This window comes from Uranotaenia lowii, chromosome 2 (genome assembly GCF_029784155.1).
Source record: "Uranotaenia lowii strain MFRU-FL chromosome 2, ASM2978415v1, whole genome shotgun sequence".
In the NCBI taxonomy this organism is placed as follows: Eukaryota; Metazoa; Arthropoda; class Insecta; order Diptera; family Culicidae; genus Uranotaenia; species Uranotaenia lowii.
Window position 1 is genome coordinate 27,964,489 of NC_073692.1, and position 18,793 is coordinate 27,983,281.

The 18,793-nt window shown below is 35.8% G+C and overlaps 2 protein-coding genes across 6 annotated transcripts; one reads left to right on the forward strand and one right to left on the reverse strand.

Moving 5' to 3' along the window:
• Window positions 1–379: 379 nt before the first annotated feature.
• On the reverse strand, window positions 380–2,724 carry LOC129748760 (cell division cycle protein 20 homolog). Of its 3 annotated transcripts, none has more exons than XM_055743499.1 (4): window positions 2,615–2,724; window positions 2,321–2,545; window positions 1,463–2,079; window positions 380–1,384 (listed from the first exon to the last, which is right to left on the reverse strand). In XM_055743499.1, exons 2-4 carry the CDS (start codon window positions 2,532–2,534, stop codon window positions 587–589), a joined length of 1,629 nt encoding a protein of 542 aa, XP_055599474.1. In that variant the 5' UTR covers window positions 2,535–2,545; window positions 2,615–2,724; the 3' UTR covers window positions 380–586. The 3 variants fall into 3 exon arrangements, with proteins under 3 accessions (XP_055599474.1, XP_055599475.1, XP_055599476.1); XM_055743500.1 differs by having other exon boundaries at window positions 2,611–2,629; XM_055743501.1 differs by lacking the exon at window positions 2,615–2,724 and having other exon boundaries at window positions 2,321–2,564.
• Window positions 2,725–14,954: 12,230 nt separating this feature from the next.
• On the forward strand, window positions 14,955–18,446 carry LOC129748756 (oocyte zinc finger protein XlCOF6-like). Of its 3 annotated transcripts, XM_055743491.1 has the most exons (4): window positions 14,955–15,365; window positions 15,623–16,093; window positions 16,155–16,327; window positions 16,446–18,446. In XM_055743491.1, exons 3-4 carry the CDS (start codon window positions 16,178–16,180, stop codon window positions 18,228–18,230), a joined length of 1,935 nt encoding a protein of 644 aa, XP_055599466.1. In that variant the 5' UTR covers window positions 14,955–15,365; window positions 15,623–16,093; window positions 16,155–16,177; the 3' UTR covers window positions 18,231–18,446. The 3 variants fall into 3 exon arrangements, with proteins under 3 accessions (XP_055599466.1, XP_055599467.1, XP_055599468.1); XM_055743492.1 differs by having other exon boundaries at window positions 14,955–16,327; XM_055743493.1 differs by lacking the exons at window positions 14,955–15,365; window positions 15,623–16,093 and having other exon boundaries at window positions 16,214–16,327; window positions 16,381–18,446.
• The last annotated feature ends 347 nt before the right edge of the window (window positions 18,447–18,793 follow it).

Sequence of the window (18,793 nt, forward strand, 5' to 3'; positions counted from 1 at the left end):
TAAAACCGACAACAAGAAGCTGAACATTTTGTGCAGCGTGCGTCAGATGATGACCGAACATGTGAGTTTTTCCTTTGCTATGATTTACTAAATACATGCGGAATTCTAAACTGCCTTGTTGTGGCCAAACTTGCACTTGTGCGGAGTTATGTAGTTCGTAATTAGAAAATTCAGCACATCTACGTTCACAAGAAAGGCAATTTCATACCTATTCTAGTCAAGTTATTACATTGGCACAGCGAAGCTTAACATAAATATGAAACTTAAATAGAAATGTGCTTTCTGAAGTTTCATTAGTCAGCACAAACTATTTTTTTTTTTCGTTTTGATAGTGGGTGGTAAAATTGGCAAAATGAATTAACTAAAAAAACGCAGAACGTATTAATCGTCTAGATTGCAGTCTTTATTGATTTAAAATTCGAACGGTTGAAGTTGAAATACGAATACAGCTAACACATTGCTGCTAAAATTGCAGCACGTAATGCATTGAGAAACATAAAACACAAAAAATAAAAACGTAAAAGATTGCGCTAGTGCTGATCCTATAGGTATTAATCACAATGGGAAACCACTAGCTCAGGGATAGCTATCGAATGCTTTGCTTCAGTAAACTTGGTTTCTCTCGGGTAGCAGATTTTTCTTTTTTCGTCAGTAGCGGATCCGGCTGGAAGCAGTTCCACAGTCTAAGCGTTTCATCCGCGCCAGCGCTCATCACAGTGCTTCCGTCCGGAGACATAGCTATCTGCAGTACGCGTCCCGTGTGACCGAGCAAATCGATTTGTTTAGTCATCGATGGATACTTCCATACAGTGAGCTGATTGTTCACGTAACCGTGAGCCGAGATGAGTTCTTTGTAGTTCTTCGAAAAAAGCAAACCACAAACTTGAGACTTAGTGTCTACAGAGTTGATGATTTGACCATTGTTAACATTCCAAAATTTAATGCAGCGATCCGCAGTTCCCCCACCACTGGCCAAAACGTGAGGCTGCCACGGGCACCAGGCAAGTGCCCGGACGGCTGCCTGGTGCTGATTGAACGCAAAAATGGGATCAGCATTTGTGTGAGTAGCTCCGTTGGCTGCACTCCAAACGTGCACCATATTGTCGTTCCCTCCGCTGGCCAGATATTTCCCATCGGTTGACCATTTCAATCCGCACACCTCTTGAGTATGGCTACGAAGAACTGCGACGCTGTGATCACGAGATCGCACATCATGATTTATGATAGAAGCGTCCCGGCTGCCCGAACAAACAATATAGGAATTCCATGCAAGTACCCCAACGCGCCCCACGTGACCGTCCATCACACGGAGACGTTTCATATGTTCACAGTCCCACAGTTCTACCGTTCCAGTACTGGTTCCCACTGCGAGGATATGGCCTTCCTAAAAGCAAAATGAAATGTTTAACAGTTGGGAGATAATTGATGTACACATATACATTTTCAACGCGTTTATACTCACCTGGATCCAACCCAAGGCACATGCATGGTCGCTGCCTTCATTCTCATACAAGATTTCAATGTTACCGGTTGCAGCATTCCAAAGATAAACGGAAGACCCTAGCGCTACGGCGACAACATTATCGCCACTCCAGTCCATCAGGTTCAAATAATAATCGTTGATGATGTCCGGGGCGTCCAAAATTCTCTCCGGGGCGTTCGGAATAAAACGGGATCCACTTTTTGTGGACATGGGTGTTTTGACCGAATAAACCACTTTGAGAGGATTCATGTGTCCATCTGGCGCTGCTGGAGCTTTGACTTGGTACGATAGTACCCGTTTCCGGCTAATATCACATCCTTTCATGGCTTCCGACAGAATCTTGATTCGCTCGGAGTTTCGTGGACTGCCACTTCCCTGGGCCTCTTCACCGCCACTTCCCCCCTCCTGCTCTTGGGTCTCCTTCTTAGCTTCGCTTTGTTTCACAATAAAGTGCCCCAAATCGAAGTCCGTCGTTGCTCGGTTCGGAATGAAACGATCTCCCCCGGATGGTAGCTTTTGGCTGGGCGTTTGACCCTTTGTCGTTTTTCCCGGGGATGTTTTCGATCCGGAACCGCTATGCTTTTTGGGCGTTTTACCTGCACAGGAATTTATAGTTGAACGATCATTATTCAAAAAAATTGAAGATAATTTAAACTGCAAAACTATACGAACTACATATTTTTCAAAAAAAAACTTGTTAGTTGACCGGCATGCATACTAATTTGTTCAATTTTTTTTTCTATTTCTGTGCTTTCGTCCGTTCGAATATCGTTAACCTAGCAAAGTGTTGGGTTCGTCTTTTTTTATGGTTAGCTATAATAAAAACAATCCACTCACCGCTAAGCGTTCCGGCAGGTATCTGCTGTTGGCTGTTGCTGAAGGACATGGACAGCTTGTGCCGGGAGGTGTTCATCGATCCGGTGGCATTGAAACTGGTGGACGCGGCTGACATGTCCAGCTTCTTCTGCCATCGGGGCGCGGGGCCTTTCGTCAGTTCCCCGTCCATGGTGAGGATATTATTGAGCTCGTTGATGTAGTTAAACTGGGCCATCGGAACTTTTCCTGTCAAAATAAATAACCGTTCTAGAATTACCTATAGTTTGGCAGTACCTGGCCTTTAAGGGTACCCACTAGTTAAATTCGATGACCTGAAGAAATTTGAAAAAAGAATCAATTTTAACTAGCCGTTTCAGCCCAACGATCAAAAGAATGCTGCAGCGCGGATTTAAACGCTTCGAAGGGTGCCAGTTTAATTATTTTATTATTATTTAATTATATTATTTTATTGACTTTACCTGGAGGCAAGGTTGCCAAGTCCATTTTGTTCTTAATTTTTTACACTCAGAGAAAAAGTTTTTGTTTTTATTTTCAGATTGATAACAATTATTTATTAAACTATAGTTGAAATTTTTGAATCTATATTGTGCAAAGTGAGGCTGATCGTGGAAATGACCTCCATCTTTTTACTTCAAATATTGTCTGTGACCTTCCTCTAACCCCGCGTTAAAACGTGACTATCTTTGCCAAATTTCGTTTATAGAATGATCTCTCCCTTGTTGTTGTTGTTGCATGCACGCTTCACTTTAAAACCGTCCCTTTGTCAATACACGAACGGAAATTAAGCTTCAATTTTGAATTGTAAATAATAGTTTGTTAAACCCTTTTACTTAAATTCCAGATATTTCCACATTTGCTTATTTTTCATTATTATTAAAACATTCGAAATCATTTTAACTGTAAATCAGCTCTCATTTCCTTACTAACCCTTGCTATAACTACCACATTCGCCTTCTCCTGTACTCTAATCAAAACTTTTTGTTGATTCTTCTTACTATAGTGACGAAATATAATGAAAAAGGATCGTAGAAGTATTTAACCGGCAGGAAGAGTAAAATAAGCTCAAACGATTTTATCTTTCACCTTTTCAATGAAAAAGCTATTGTTTTTTTTTTTTTATTTCCAGGAAATGTTTATTATCGCCTATATTTAAATCAGCAGTGCTCTTAAAAGTTGTTATTTTTTCAATCATTTATAATTTGCCGTTATTTTAAGGTTTTTTTTTTAAGTAGCGATCGATTGTTGTGTTTATTAGATTCATGATTTCTAGCATGAATTGAAATGAACATGACCCCTCGCATATTTTCTTTTGATTGATTTCTTTGATCAACGTTATGTACCATTCAACTCTTTGTTCGACGCTTTTCATCATTTCACTCTTTATTTAACGTTTTTCATTATTGTATTTCATTTCATAACTCAATCATGATCCGATTCATCACGCATCAATCGAACTGAACTGAACCTCTCGCAAGTTGTTTTTTTTTGCATTCTTTATTGATTTTCACTACAAACATTCAACCTTAAATTCAACGCCTTTCTTATCATTCAACTCTTTATTAAACTTTTTTTTTTCTTTAATTTTATTTTCTAACTCAATTTGATCAGTGACTCAAAAAAAATTTTTTTTTTTAGCTTTCTTTATTCTATGCATTTTGCCATTCAGCTTTTTATTCGACTCTTTCTTATCATTCAATTCTTTATTCGACATTTTTCATCTTTGCATTTTATTATATAATCCATAACCCATCACTTGACCTGTCACAAGTTGTCTTTTGATTGCTATTTATCATTGCATATCATATCATAACTCAATCATAATCCGATTCATGACCTCTCGCATGAATCGAACAGAACTTGACCTCTCGCAAGTTGTCTTTTGATTGTTATCTATCATTGCATATCATTTCATAATTCAATCATAATCCGATTCATGACCTCTCGCATGAATCGAACTGAACTTGACCTCTCGCAAGTTGTCTTTTGATTGTTTTTTATCATTGCATGTCATTTCGTAATTCAATCATAATCCGATTCATGACCTCTCGCATGAATCGAACTGAACTTGACCTCTCGCAAGTTGTCTTTTGATTGTTATTTATCATTGCATATCATTTCATAATTCAATCATAATCCGATTCATGACCTCTCGCATGAATCGAACTGAACTTGACCTCTCGCAAGTTGTCTTTTGATTGTTATTCATCATTGCATATCATTTGATTATCAGTCATAATCCGATTCATGACCTCTCGCATGAATCGATCTGAACTTGACCTCTCGCAAGTTGTCTTTTGATTGCTTATTTATTCAACGCATTTCATCATTCCACTCTATATTCAACATTTTCCATCATTGCATTTCATAACTAAATCATTACTCGATTCATGACTTTTCGAATGAATTTATTGCTTCCTTTATTCCACATTATTCATCGTAGCATCTCAAAAAATAACTCATTCTAGTTAAATTTTTCGAAACGAGTTTTATTTTAATTATTATTCTATTCATGCATGTTGGACATGCAAATTTTCACGTCATCTTGGTTTCCCTAATTAACTGTCAAGTGATAAACCGTCATCCAATCCGTGATCAACCAAACCCTTAATTAGATAATAGTCATTTGACCAACATAACCTCAACCTCTCTAATAAGTGACTGAAACGTACTTTTAGTGAACCTTTGACTTCCTTCTTTTCTTATTTTTTTTTTTAATCAGATGACTTCATCGAAACGCCCTACTTTGGTTTAATCCGTTGCCCGTGAAAAAGACTCTCGAAGTTTTATTGTTAAACAGATAAACGATCTGAAAATCTGTCTGACATTCAATGCACAGCTAGTTGTACCGAGTGTATTCCTTTCAACTTTGTGTAAGTAAGAAAAGGGTCGTTAAAGTTATTTTACCTTGATGTAATGTAATGTACATTGCAAAAGATTCATTCAATAATCGAAGAGAGATCAGTTATTATAATTGTAATTTCAATTTAATACAATTTCATCATACACATTGACGACGTGGTCACCTTCATTCATGATGATCAAAATTCCAAGAGGCATGTTTGCAAAAGTGATTCTCTTATTCCTTGCTGATTAGGTTCAACATCACTTATAAGTACCGCATTTAAGAAGTTTGATAACAGAGTTATCGATAAAAATATTTTAATCTAAATTTTTTTTTTTTTAAGACGCACCTGTTAGGTAGATCGTTTTGCTTGCTGTGCCTGTGACGTCCTATCAAATCAAATTGCTTTGTTCACACAAGAGATATTTGCTCCTATTCCCCTTCAGTTTATTTTAAGAAACAAACCATTTGTTGCTACCCCTAGTATTCGACAACCTTAGTGGCGTGATTACCGATCGACCGATTATAAGTTTGTTACTTAGTCGGTTTAAATAATAATCACATACATTAATCTACATTTCTCAAGTTCGGATAGTGGTTCGTAGTATCACTCTGCTTTAGTTAGAGTTTACTTTTTTTAAGAAAGACCTCCTCAGGGCATTCTGAGCATCATTTCTCAATCAACTTCTAAATATTCACCAAATTTTATTTTTATCAGGTTGAAAAACTTGAAATTAAGAGAAATTGACCTAAAAATAAAAATATTTAAACCAGAATTGGTTGAAACAGGTACATACCAATATTATCATTTTCTTCAACAGACAGTTCCTGATAGAACTGTGGCAGTAGTGCTCGAACCCGACATTAAGGAAAGTACCGATGTTTTCAAAACTTCCGCACTATAACTAATCAGATTGTTTGGTGTAAATGTTTCTCCTGCATCGCGTTAAATCGCATTATCACAAACGTAAAACGTAAAACCTGCAAAGAGAATCGATGCGACGAATTTTGATCACTATCGTCCTAAATGGTTTTAGCATTAAGTGCGTAGACTTACCGCTACATGCAAATATCCATTTCCATATCTTTTAAGCTTCTATCCATTTTCAATTTTCTGTATATGTGAACGGAGGTAGTAATTAAATAGGGAAAGAATAACTCTACGCCCGCATAAATGAGGATGGTAATGAAACGATTTTAGAAACAGTCAAACGACGATTCAACGAAGTGTAAAAAACATTTAGCAAACAATTATTTAAATTGTAAAATACATTCCATGAATCGTGAATTCCAAATTGATTGTATTTTGAATATGTCGTTAGGTTATGTAACTGTTAAAAACTGTTAAACCACTTATATGGAGGAACTCTTCTACAAACAGTTTGTTTACAGTTGATGAAACACAATCAGATAAAGTTATCAGCTTATCGAACTATTGTGGTTGCTGTTATAATAGAAAACGGCTAAAACGATTTCATATAACGTTCTTCCAACGCTTCGCTTACACCAACCAGAACAATAAAAAACATAATACAAATCGTTTGCTTTTTATAAACTGTTTTTCAAACCGTTTGCTAGTAAATCTTAACCGTTTAAAACTGTTACAAAACTACTAGAGAAATGGTTATGTATACGGTACCACAGACAGTCATCAAAGGACCCAAGTACGTTTCTAGTAAAGGTAATATGCCATTTTGTTTTTTTCATTTATTAGTCAGGACATAATTTTTAATACATATTTTCACTTGATGATTCTTATGAATATCAATATTCTTCTTGGGAACAGACGGTTTTTGCTCGTCCTGCAGGTTTCTCTCGGTGGCTGCTTTAAAACCGGCTCCATAACTGGACTATTTTACACCTTCCGTAGTGGACTGCTCTGCAGCAGGTAGCTCAGTACAGCCGTTCAGAATCTGTACTCTGTAGTCACTGTAATACAACAAAAAACAATTAAAAACCACTTCAGCTTCACGCAGTCGTTAAAACTAAACAAAAAACAACTTCACCCACCTGAAAAACAACCGCAACTTCTGCTACTTCAGATTCCTGGCGTAGATTTTCCACCTCCCAGTATGTTGGAAGTTTGGAAGGATGAAGCAGCGACACCGTCCAGTAAGCCAAAAGACCGAATTGGCTGTTGAATAGGGAAACAAAATCCGGTAAAGTCGGCCACGGACCACGATCGCGAACAAATTTATTTTCGTACTTCCGAACGAATCAAGCACGCAACTTCTTCGTAGGCATGTTTGTTTTTATCGTTTTCATCTCGTTTTGGAAGTGTTGTCGATTTTCCATATAATTATTTTTATTTTCCCAAATGTGCTGAGTCGAGATAATCCATTTATTTTTTTTTAAATTTCTCTATTCAAAACGGTTCATACTTTAAAATTTTTCATGTTCATGATGTTTTTTTTAAATGAAATAATTATTAATTAAAAAACAGTCGCACAAACCAAAATTGAAAATTCATTCAAGTTTAAAACTCAATTGTATTTGTGAAATAAATCATGAGAATATTTTGTTTTTTTTTTCCCGAGCAAAACTACCGCAGGTCCTTATAAGGATTAACAAAAACCTCATATAAAAATGAAAAAGTTATTAAATATATTCCCTGCATTTCACAGAAATTGCAATGTGTCGTACACAGAAAAGCAAAAGTAATTACGAAAGTTAATTACCGTTAGTATCTTTCGATAATTATTAATAATTAGAGCACTAAGGGCACTATATTCTTTGAGGAAGAATATTTCAAAATTTTAAGATTATAGGAAGATCATAAGAAAATGATGGTGTGTTGAAACGAGCGGAGGGTGATTTTAAAGTTGCACATCACATTTCATTTTTGTTCAGTTCGGTGACACCATTTTAAATTCAATTCAGCAAAATTAATACTATTATTTAAAGAAATTTTCATAAACTCATAAATATGTTTTTTTATTTGCTAAACCATCTGGCATCTTTGTCTCGCGTTTCGGTCACTTTTTTACATGAGTGTGACATAAGCCATGGACGGTACGGGTAACGGTTTGAGATCATTTTTACGATTAGAAAAAATATTAAAGTGAATCGTTCAAACCGTTCATTCACCGTTTCAGATACCATCACTTTTCACATGAACGTTCATGTTTCGTTCTTATTGTAGTCGAAGTAAAGTCAAACATAATAACAACGTTTACAGGGACATTCACTTTTTCTGGAGGAGTAGATGAATCGTATGGACTGTTTGAGATATGGTCTTTTTGTATGCGGGCGTTCCTTTCTTTTCATTTTCAAAAACATAATTGATTGTAAACAGAAAAAAACCACCAAACACTCCAGTAGATGGATTCTGGTAACTGGTATCATTTGTACACCGAGATAAAAAGAATGGTTTTTTTTTAATTCGCGTATAAATTTTAGAAACTTACTAATAAAGTAGCGTTTTTTTTTTAATTTTTATGTGCTTGTTTTACAACCTTTCATTGTAGTCCTTTTTTAAAAAAGTGTTATTTAGTCATATATATATTTTTAATGCAAGCGATGTTTAGACTGAACATTAAAATCATGGTTTTCATGATTTTTTTAACATGGAACTAAATTGTTTTATTTTTCGATAGATGTAAGTTTCTAATAGCTAAATTCTATTTTGATAATTCACAAGCCTGTATTTGATCGGTTGAGTTAATCACGATAAAGGCCACTCGAAACAATTCTCCTGGGTATTATTTGGATTCATGTACTTCTTAAACGGATGAGTATAAATTTTGCTTTTGTTTCGCATCTCATGTAAATAATATTAGTTTTTTTTTTTACAGTGCATAATTTGGTTGGAGATGGATTCGAAGTATGAAATTCGATGAATTCACTCGCACACACAAACATCAACATTCTCAATTTGATTCCAATGTTTACATTGAAAGAGTGTGGATGCTCGTTTTTTCAATTTGGATTTTTGGCTATTTTAAACTGTTGTATTGTCATTATTATTAAGAAGAACTGTGATAATTTTAGCGATAAATTCACAAGTATACCTTCTGTGATAAATAAGTGACCGTACTAAGATGAGTGGCGAGGATGCTGCTCCAGATGGAGCAGCATCAGTACTTAACCTCAATCAACCGACACTAAATCCAGGACAAGAAAGGATGGAAGAAGACATGGAAACAACTAGCAGAGGAAAGGATCACGTCGACGCAGCAAGTAGAAAAACATTTAAAAACTACAATTACCAAAATGGGGATTGCCGTCCGTATCGCGTAATAGTAGAGAACACAGATGTAGAAAAACGAAAAGTTGTTAACAGGTTACAAATAGGAATAATGCTACACCAAAATGGTTTTGACAAATGTATCGATGATATCAGGAAGACAGCTAGAAACAAAGTAACAGTGTACGTAGGGAATATTAAAGATGCCAATAGATTGGCAAATTGCCAGAATCTAAATCTACAGGGATTCAAATCTTATGTTCCAAAACAATTCGTCACGGTGACAGGAGTTATTTCTGGTATACCACTTGAAATGAAAGACGAAGAAGTAAAACACTTTATCAAGGCCAAAGCAGAAATAGATTCCGTTTTTCGTATGCATCGCTATAAAGACAAGAAAAAGGAACCCACGTATAAAATGGGTGTAGTTTTCCGTACTAATACTTTGCCAAATAACATCAGTATATATTCTGTGATACACAAAGTCCAACCGTACATTAGAAAACCGATAATCTGTTTTAAATGTCTTCGTTATAACCACTTGTCCAAAAATTGTAAAGCGTTGATTGAAAAATGTATGTCATGCGCTGTAGAACACTCGACAGAAAATTCTTGTAACGTTTTAAAATGTTTGTACTGTCCAAATTCTAATCATAAGACGACTGATAGAGTGTGTCCTAGATGGAAGAAAGAAAACGACTTACAGGCAATAATGGCCAAGAAATGCATGACTTACCAGGAGGCAAGGCAGTACTACGAGGTTCCAACTGAAAATATGTTTGACGTTTTGAGGACTACAGAAGATTTTCCAACAATTGCAGAATCATACTCCAGAGTTGCAGCTAGCGGGCGTAGTTTTCCACAACAACTCCAACCAAAGCGAAGTGAGTGGAGTTCAAACGACAAGAGAAATAGATCTAAAAAAGAAAATAAAGAACCAAACAAACTTAATGTAGAAACAGATAGTGTACCAGGAGTGGCTAGTATTTTGGGATTAAATCAAAACGAATTCGCCAAAAAACGTAAAATGGAAGAAGAAAAAGAGGAAACAAGAGGCATAGGGATGTTCAATAAGTATAAAACAGGAGAGCTAGAGAGGTTTAAAAATGAAATTGAGGAAACAATTAAAAAACAATCACAAGAAGAACTGAAACAAATAATTTCAACAATTAGCATGAAATTAGAAACTATTATGAAACCACATGGCACAAAAGGAGGAGAAATATCAGCTTGCATCTTGGGTGAATTAAATAAAATGCTAGGATCTGCAGGAGACAAATAATGTTCACCGGCGATTTCAAGGTGTTACAGGCAAATATTCAAAGTTTATTTCGAAACAAAAACGAACTAACACACGAACTGTATACCCAAAACTATGATGCAGCATTGCTTTCGGAAATCTGGGTCAAACCAGAACAGATTTCTACTTTACGATGGAATATTCAAGGCTATCATCGACATCTGGCACCCCGTGCTGACGGGTATGGAGGAGTAGCAATATTCTTGAAGGAGGAATTTAAATTTGACAACATTCAATTACAAACAACAGACGATTTTGAAACGCTGGGAATATTCATACCTAAATTAGATCTGGCTCTAGTAGTCGTCTATGTGAACCCAAGAATATCAAACGATAATTTAGAAACCGCCATAACAACACTCTTTAACGAAACAGCTAGATTCGGTAAAGTAGTAGTAGGAGGTGACTTTAACAGTCATAATGTAATATGGGGATGCCAAGAATCAAACGGTAAAGGAACAATTGTACATGATGCCATAATAGGAGCTAATTTATTATTATTGAACACCGGAGCTGTAACTTACATTCCTCCAGTTTCCAATCAAAGATCTAGTGCTATAGATCTAACGTTGTGTTCCCTAAATTTATTTAATGTGGTTCAATGGAAAGTTGTTGATAAAAATTTCGGAGGAAGTGGACACTTATTTATTGAGATCTGTCTGGATTTAAGGATAAACCGTAAACAAAAATACTACTACGATAAACAAAAAATATCGGAGGAAATGGCACAGGTTGAGCACTGGGAATTCGAAGACTTGAAAGATCTGTCTAAACTTTCCCAGAATATAACTAAAAAACACAAAAAAATAAGCAAACATACACCAAAATATTACTGGAGCTCGGAGTTGTCACAGCTCTATGAACAAAAACAAAACGCACTACGTAGTTACAATCAATGCTGTAGTAGTGAAAACCTAGTTTTTTGGAAAAGATCTTCTGCTATTTTTTTGAAATCCAAACTTGAACACATTAAAAACAAAATGATAGAACTCTCCAGCTCCATTGATCCTAGAAATTCACATGAAAATTGGAAACTCGTTAGACGATTAAAATTCCTCCCTGTTACCAACCCTAAAAACAATCCTATAAACACCTGCAAGGATATGGCTTCACAGTTTCTCACCAGCAACTTTGGCCCATCAAATTACAGAGAACCTCTCCCACCAGCAAACAATACAAGAACATCCATATTAACCTATCGACATTGGAAAAACTTCATAAGAAACAAATCCCCAACATCATCACCAGGTACAGACTATATAAACTATAATGCATTAAAAAATTTAGATCTACATTCAGTTACAAAAATAATAGAATTGTTAAACGGAATGTGGCAAAAAGCAACTCTAGACGATCACCTAAAGGAAATAAAAATTATCCCTATATTGAAGCCCAACAAACCACCAAACGAAATAAGTTCCAGCCGACCTATAGCGCTTTTACCAACCGTTGTAAAAATATTAAATGCAGCAGTATTAGTAGACATCCAACAAACGTGTGAAAAGAACAATGTCATCCCAGATTTATCTTTTGGTTTTCGCAAAGGTATGTCTACTGAACATTGTATTACATATGCAACAAACCTAATCAAAGCAGCACGAAGAGCCAACTATACCACAATTGGTGTCTTCTTTGATTTTTCAAATGCTTTTAACACAGTCGACATTGATAAATTATACAGTATCATGATACAAAATGGTTTCAACGAAGATACATGTACATGGATCTACAACTTTTTAAACAACCGGAAAACCCTCATTCACACCGATCAAGGAATTATCAGCCAAACTATTTGTACTGGAGTACCACAGGGCGATGTATTGTCACCTGTTTTATTCAATATTTACACAGCTTCTTTGCATAATACAAACCTTGACCCAGATATAACAACTTTACAGTTTGCAGATGATTTTTTAAAAATTGTCAAAGCAAAATCTTTAGAAAAAGCCATTAAAAAGATGCAATCAGAAATAAACCGATTTATGACAAAAGCTACGGAGTTAGGATTACGTCTTAATAGCTCAAAAACAAAGGCAATGCTATTTAAAGAAAGTGATAAACAACTCCACTTAAGAATGGGAGGAGAAATCCTAGAAACTGTGAGGAGCTACAAATATTTAGGTATAACACTTGATCAGACACTCAGATACGGTATACATGTTAAAACGCTTAAACAAAATGTGTTGGACAGACAAAACATGCTAAAAATAATCAGTGGTATAAGATATGGTGGCACACCAAGAGTGATGATGCTGTACCATAAAGCTTTGTACGGGAATTATCTGAACTACGGCGCAGTAATCTACGGAGGAACAGCTAAGAAATATTGTGACATGTTAGAAGTAACGAATAGACAATGTCTGAGAATTGCTACAGGATGTACTAAAACTACACCAATTAACACACTAGCAGCAATAGCTGGAGAAGAACCGCTGACATTCAAACGCACCTATTTAGCAAAAAAACGTATTGCATTGCATATCCATCGTAACGATCTAATTGCACAACAACTACACTCTTTAGATTTGGACAACGTTCAAAGTGAAGTAAAGTACACTTTTCTAGAAAGAATCTACATTAAAAACGTACAAGAATTTCAAACGATATACACAGAAACAAAACCAGAAATAGAAATAAGAGTCGAGATAGAAGATCAAATGATAGGCTCAACAATGAAAAAGAATGAAACATCTCCAATCGTTATGAAAAAACTGGCCCTAGAAATGATAAATAACCATTATAGTCACCGTGACCAATGGTACACTGATGCTTCTAAAAGTACGAACAAATGTGGCATTGGAATTTATGACGCTTCTTCCGATACAAAGATAAGCATTTCCTTAGTAAATAATGTTAACATTGCAACTGCAGAACTTTTAGCTATAAGAGTAGCTTTAGAACAAATACACAACGAAGAAAGAACTGGAGTTGTAATTTTCACCGATTCCCAGTCGGCCTGTAAAATTTTAAAAAGGGACATAACAAACAAAAAATTTGATCAAGTCACGCACGACATATGCTCACTAGCTACAACAAAAAATGTAAAAATACAATGGATACCATCACATGTCGGAATAGAGGGAAATGAACATGCAGACGTTCTAGCGAAACAAGGATTAGACGGACCAATATTACTCGAGAACAAACTGAGACTCGATGATGCATACATGAGATACAAATCAGAATCACTCGAATCCACGAATTTATGGTACAGGAACATGGTGCACAATGAAAGTAAAGGAATCAAATTTTATGAACTACAATCAAATTTCTCTACCAAACCCTGGTATTGGGATATCGAACTAAGCAACATTCAAATTCGCACTTTGAATCGCTTACTAAGTGGCCATGACTATTCACCCTATTATTTAGGAGTGATGAAAATTCGAGACACAAAATTGTGCGAACTATGCAACACGAATTTTACCACCGAGCATGCACTCCTCAAATGCATTCAGTTCAATCATATAAGGAATCACTATGATTGGGATCGATATTCCAATCTGATCGAAATTATTCAAAATTTTGAAGTAACAAGACTAAAGGAAATCCTCAGTTTCCTAGAGAAAGCTCGCATGAAAATTTAAAAAACAGAAAGTATGATCGAAAATTATGAAAAAAAGGAGCATCCCTACGAAAAAACGAAAATCAACATATAAACAAGTAGTGGTGATATAGAGTATAAAACTCTCTGCCAGTCAAACAGATCCATACATACATACATACAACATTCTCAATTTTACTTTTTTTTTTTTTGTCATCTCGTCGTGGTCGTCCCACAGATTAAACAACTTACCGTTCAATTATTTCCAAAAAGGCCGTGCCCTGCGTACTTACAATTTCACACTTCCCTTTTATTTGATGCCACAAACTTCTCGAGAACTCACGCCGTAAACAGTAAATTTCGCATAATTTAAAGAATTCCTTTTGAATTGTTGCCAGCTCTGGTATCAATTTAAGGGCTGGTTAGGTTCGCTGTTGGACTGCGCCATTGTAGTGACCTTCCTCTAACCCCGCGTTAAAACGTGACTATCTTTGCCAAATTTCGTTTATAGAATGATCTCTCCCTTGTTGTTGTTGTTGCATGCACGCTTCACTTTAAAACCGTCCCTTTGTCAATACACGAACGGAAATTAAGCTTCAATTTTGAATTGTAAATAAAAGTTTGTTAAACCCTTTTACTTAAATTCCAGATATTTCCACATTTGCTTATTTTTCATTATTATTAAAACATTCGAAATCATTTTAACTGTAAATCAGCTCTCATTTCCTTACTAACCCTTGCTATAACTACCACATTTAGATGATATTATTGTTTCAAACACCCTCCCTCTGATGGCTAACACTACATTTTTCTGTGTGTAGTTTTAATTAAACCTTTTGTCATATCTACACTGAACCCAAATTCACTCTTAAAATACACATGATTTTTCACTTAAAAGCAAGGATCCAGTGATTTTCTTCCATTCAAGTGCGACATATACATTTCACTTGGCAGTCACTTAAATTTCAAGTGAATTCATCCACATTCACTTCAGTCGTCACTTGAATTTGAAGTGAGAAAAAATATTCACTAACCCATCACTTGAATTTCAAGTGAATGTCGGGTTGTAATTGTGTTTATTTTCAGAGTTCAAAATGGCAAATTCTAAAGAGCAGCGTTTAAAGCTTATGCTGGATTTGGATTTTCCCAACTCTTTACTAGGCGATTTTGGCGGTAGTTTGTGTTAAACGTGATGTATTAATCGCAGCGCACTAAATTGGACTGCGCACTCATAACTGCGACATTAGTGCGAACTCTTTCATTTGTGCGACCTGTCAAATCAGTGTAAAATCTGTCGGAGTTCTACACGCTAACCGCTTTTCAGTCAACCTTCGTTCGGATAACTGCGACGGAAAAATATTGCAAGAAATCCAATTTTCAATGAAAGAGATAATAAGAAAAAGTTATTTAAAGGTGTTATTATGTTTCAGCTTGTGGATTGAACTGGACAGATTTTCTGGTTTGCTGCAGGGAAGATTTAGAAGTCGAACTATCCGCAGTAACCGATCTACCTTGGGATCATGATGGAGTTTTCCAATCAATAAATTTATGGCGAAAGCGTAATGTAAGTATTTGAAATCGAAGTGGTTTTCTATAAATGTTCTTTTATTTAAAAACGCGAGAGATAATTAATTAGAAACTTACTTAGAAATTCAGATAAATTTCACTCGAACGTCATAGTGTAATTCACTTGACCGGTCACTTAAATGAATTCACTTGACCCATCACTTAAAATTCAAATGAAATTACGTATGGCGAGAATTCACTACAGATGTCACTTATTTTTTAAGTGAAAATTATTTTGGGTGTACATTTTTACGTGTATTTTTTGTTTGATTCTTGCGTTTGTTTACGCTTTTTGATTTACTTCTTGGGGCCCTTGTGGAAATCGGCAATTTTTGGTAAGTTTATTTCAATTCAAATTCTGATGCTTTAAAAAGATTAATTTTTTTCCAAATGTAGCCACTTGCATCCCGCATATAGCGATGGACTTCTGCTGCCGAGTATGTATGGCTAAGGACTTGAAAGACGATGGTGCTTCCGGTGTTGCAATTCAATTCTCTTCAATATTCGACATAAACGAATCGGTGGATGAAGTGATTGCAAACATGATCATTGACTGTACGGAGGTTTTGGTAAGTCATTAGATTAACTAAAACGAACTTTTTAGCCTTACTTGTTAACATAGGTTTTCAAAAATATACATACCGGTACAGGTACATCCTTTCCTCATGATCCCGCATTTCGTTCCAGGTATCAGAAGATGATGAACTGCCACATGTTATATGCCACGATTGTTTGACGAAACTTAACCAGGCGTACAAACTACGACAAATTTGCCAACAATCTGATAAAAGCTTTCGTCGAATGCGGGTGACTAAAAAATTTGAGAATGAAAAAAACGATAATAGAATTGATCATTCAAATCTTCCGATTTTAAGCCCAGATCAAGTAGTAGACAATGAAATCATTGCTAGTAATATCGATAAAGTTTCAAAAGCAACTTCAGAATTTTCTGAAAGTTATGACGATTTTGAAATTGAATATTTAGATGGTTATGATGGAAAATCAAAGTCATCAGTTGACGTTGAAGAGGAGGTTGAATGTATCCAAGAATATCTCCCGATGAATGAGTTAGTAACCAAAATTGAAAGCTTCCCAAAGTATAGCAAGTATTCTACTCGTGGCATGCAATGTTGCATCTGTTCACAGTTGTTCGAAGAACATCAATCATTGGAAACACATTACCAGGAAGCCCACGGTATGAATGAAGAATCGTTAGAACGAAGCCATTTACAATGTGACTATTGTAACCATATATTTGCTGATGTGGCAAAACTGCAGAAGCACAAACCAACGATGAAGGATTTAATTTACTACGTATGTAGTTTGTGCGATTCGGTGTTAAAAGATGAAACAAGTTACATTGATCATATTTTATCAGAAGTCAATCATACGGAGGCAATAGAGTCCTTTACAAGTAATGAGAAATTCAAAATATGTCTATCGGAATCAAATGAGCTGTGCTCCTACCAATGTTGCCAGGTTGATTGTTTTTACGAAACAACTATTAAATGCGATGTTTTAAAACATATTTCGAGAACAGAAGAGCATGGAGCTAGTTCTAAACAAGATAAACAAACGAATAGACGGACGGAGAATAGTTTCGTTTGTTGTTTGTCTAGATGTTTTGATGATTTTTGTTCTTTTGAAGAACTGCAATCTCATGCGAGAGATGTGCACGATCTGTTACGTATAAAACATACACAGAGTCGTCAATCCAATGCTTTCGTTTGCAGCATTTGCCTTAAAGGTTTCGAAACAAAGCACGCATATGAGCGTCATAGGAAAATAAATAAAACACATCAGTTCATTTGCCTTGAATGTGGTGCGCAGTACGCTTCCAAGGTCAATTTAAGGCAACATGAGCGTAGCAAATGTGGAACAGTTGCCACAATACAGTGTGAAAAATGCGATAAAACGTTCACGACGATAAGTGGTTTACGAAATCATAGTATTCAACATGAAACTTCAAGACCTTACACCTGCGATATATGTGGACGTAGTTTTAGACGAAAAGGAGTCCTTAAAGATCATATGAACACAGTCCATGCTACGGAGAAATTATTTAAATGTACCATATGCATGGAATCCTTCTCGAGTCGAACTATTTTCAAATCTCATATGAACAGTCACACGCACGAAAAACTCTACCAGTGCAGGCATTGTGAGAAACGCTACCTCAAGGCCAGTGACCGGAACATGCACGAGAAACAAGTACATTTGGGGATAAGACCGTTCCAATGTAACTACTGTCCTGTATCCTTCATAAGGGATCGTGAGCGTAGATTACACGAGAGAATACACACCAAAGAAAAGCTGTACACGTGCGAGGTATGTGCTGAAGGCTACGATAAGTTTGCGGAGTTTAAGCAACATCGGTTGAACGAACATGGATTGGAAACGATGCGTGATTCAGGATCCTCAATGATTACCGCTTTGATGAATAAAAATAAAAATCATGCTGTAGACGATTGAAAAAAAAGGTTGGTATTTAAGAGTTATTTTGAAAGAACAGCTTGTTAAAGTACGAAAGCAAAAGCCTGTTGGCTACTAAATAAGCTATTTATTTCGAATTTATAAGCTTTGGGTGCGCTCGCAATCACGATTTATACAATTTCCCATATGTGTGAAACCAATAGCCTGTACTCCAATTTCACTCAAATCTACGGTCATTCTTCTACGGTCTTCTAATTTTTTTAGCAGGACCAACACAGGTTCCATCCTCACAAGTTTGACCATTCCACAGAGTAACTAGGCTTTTGTACGAAAACCAAACTGAAGTAAAACTTTTTTTGGACTTTGATTTTAAACAAATTATTTGAATCTAAATGAATGGTTCAATTGCTTATTTCCTTTGAAATAAAATAAACTTTTTTTAACCGAAGAAAAATGTTTTTCACTTCATGAAATGGTTTCTTCAAAAAATATATATAGATTTGACTTGCAAGAGAATTGCCAACGGATGGTTTTTTTCTGAAGTCCTTGGATGCCTCAAACGAGGTGTAAGTTGCGAAAGATGACACGGCTCCAAATCCAGC

Coding starts and splice junctions, on each gene's coding strand:
- LOC129748760 (XM_055743499.1), bottom strand. CDS start 2,534: ATGGCCCAGTTTAACTACATCAACGAGCTCAATAATATCCTCACCATG. Junction 2,080..2,320: donor ACCTGCCGGAACGCTTAGCG/GTGAGTGGATTG, acceptor ATTCCTGTGCAG/GTAAAACGCCCAAAAAGCAT. Junction 1,385..1,462: donor GTGCCTTGGGTTGGATCCAG/GTGAGTATAAAC, acceptor TTTTGCTTTTAG/GAAGGCCATATCCTCGCAGT.
- LOC129748756 (XM_055743492.1), top strand. CDS start 16,178: ATGGACTTCTGCTGCCGAGTATGTATGGCTAAGGACTTGAAAGACGAT. Junction 16,328..16,445: donor TTGACTGTACGGAGGTTTTG/GTAAGTCATTAG, acceptor ATTTCGTTCCAG/GTATCAGAAGATGATGAACT.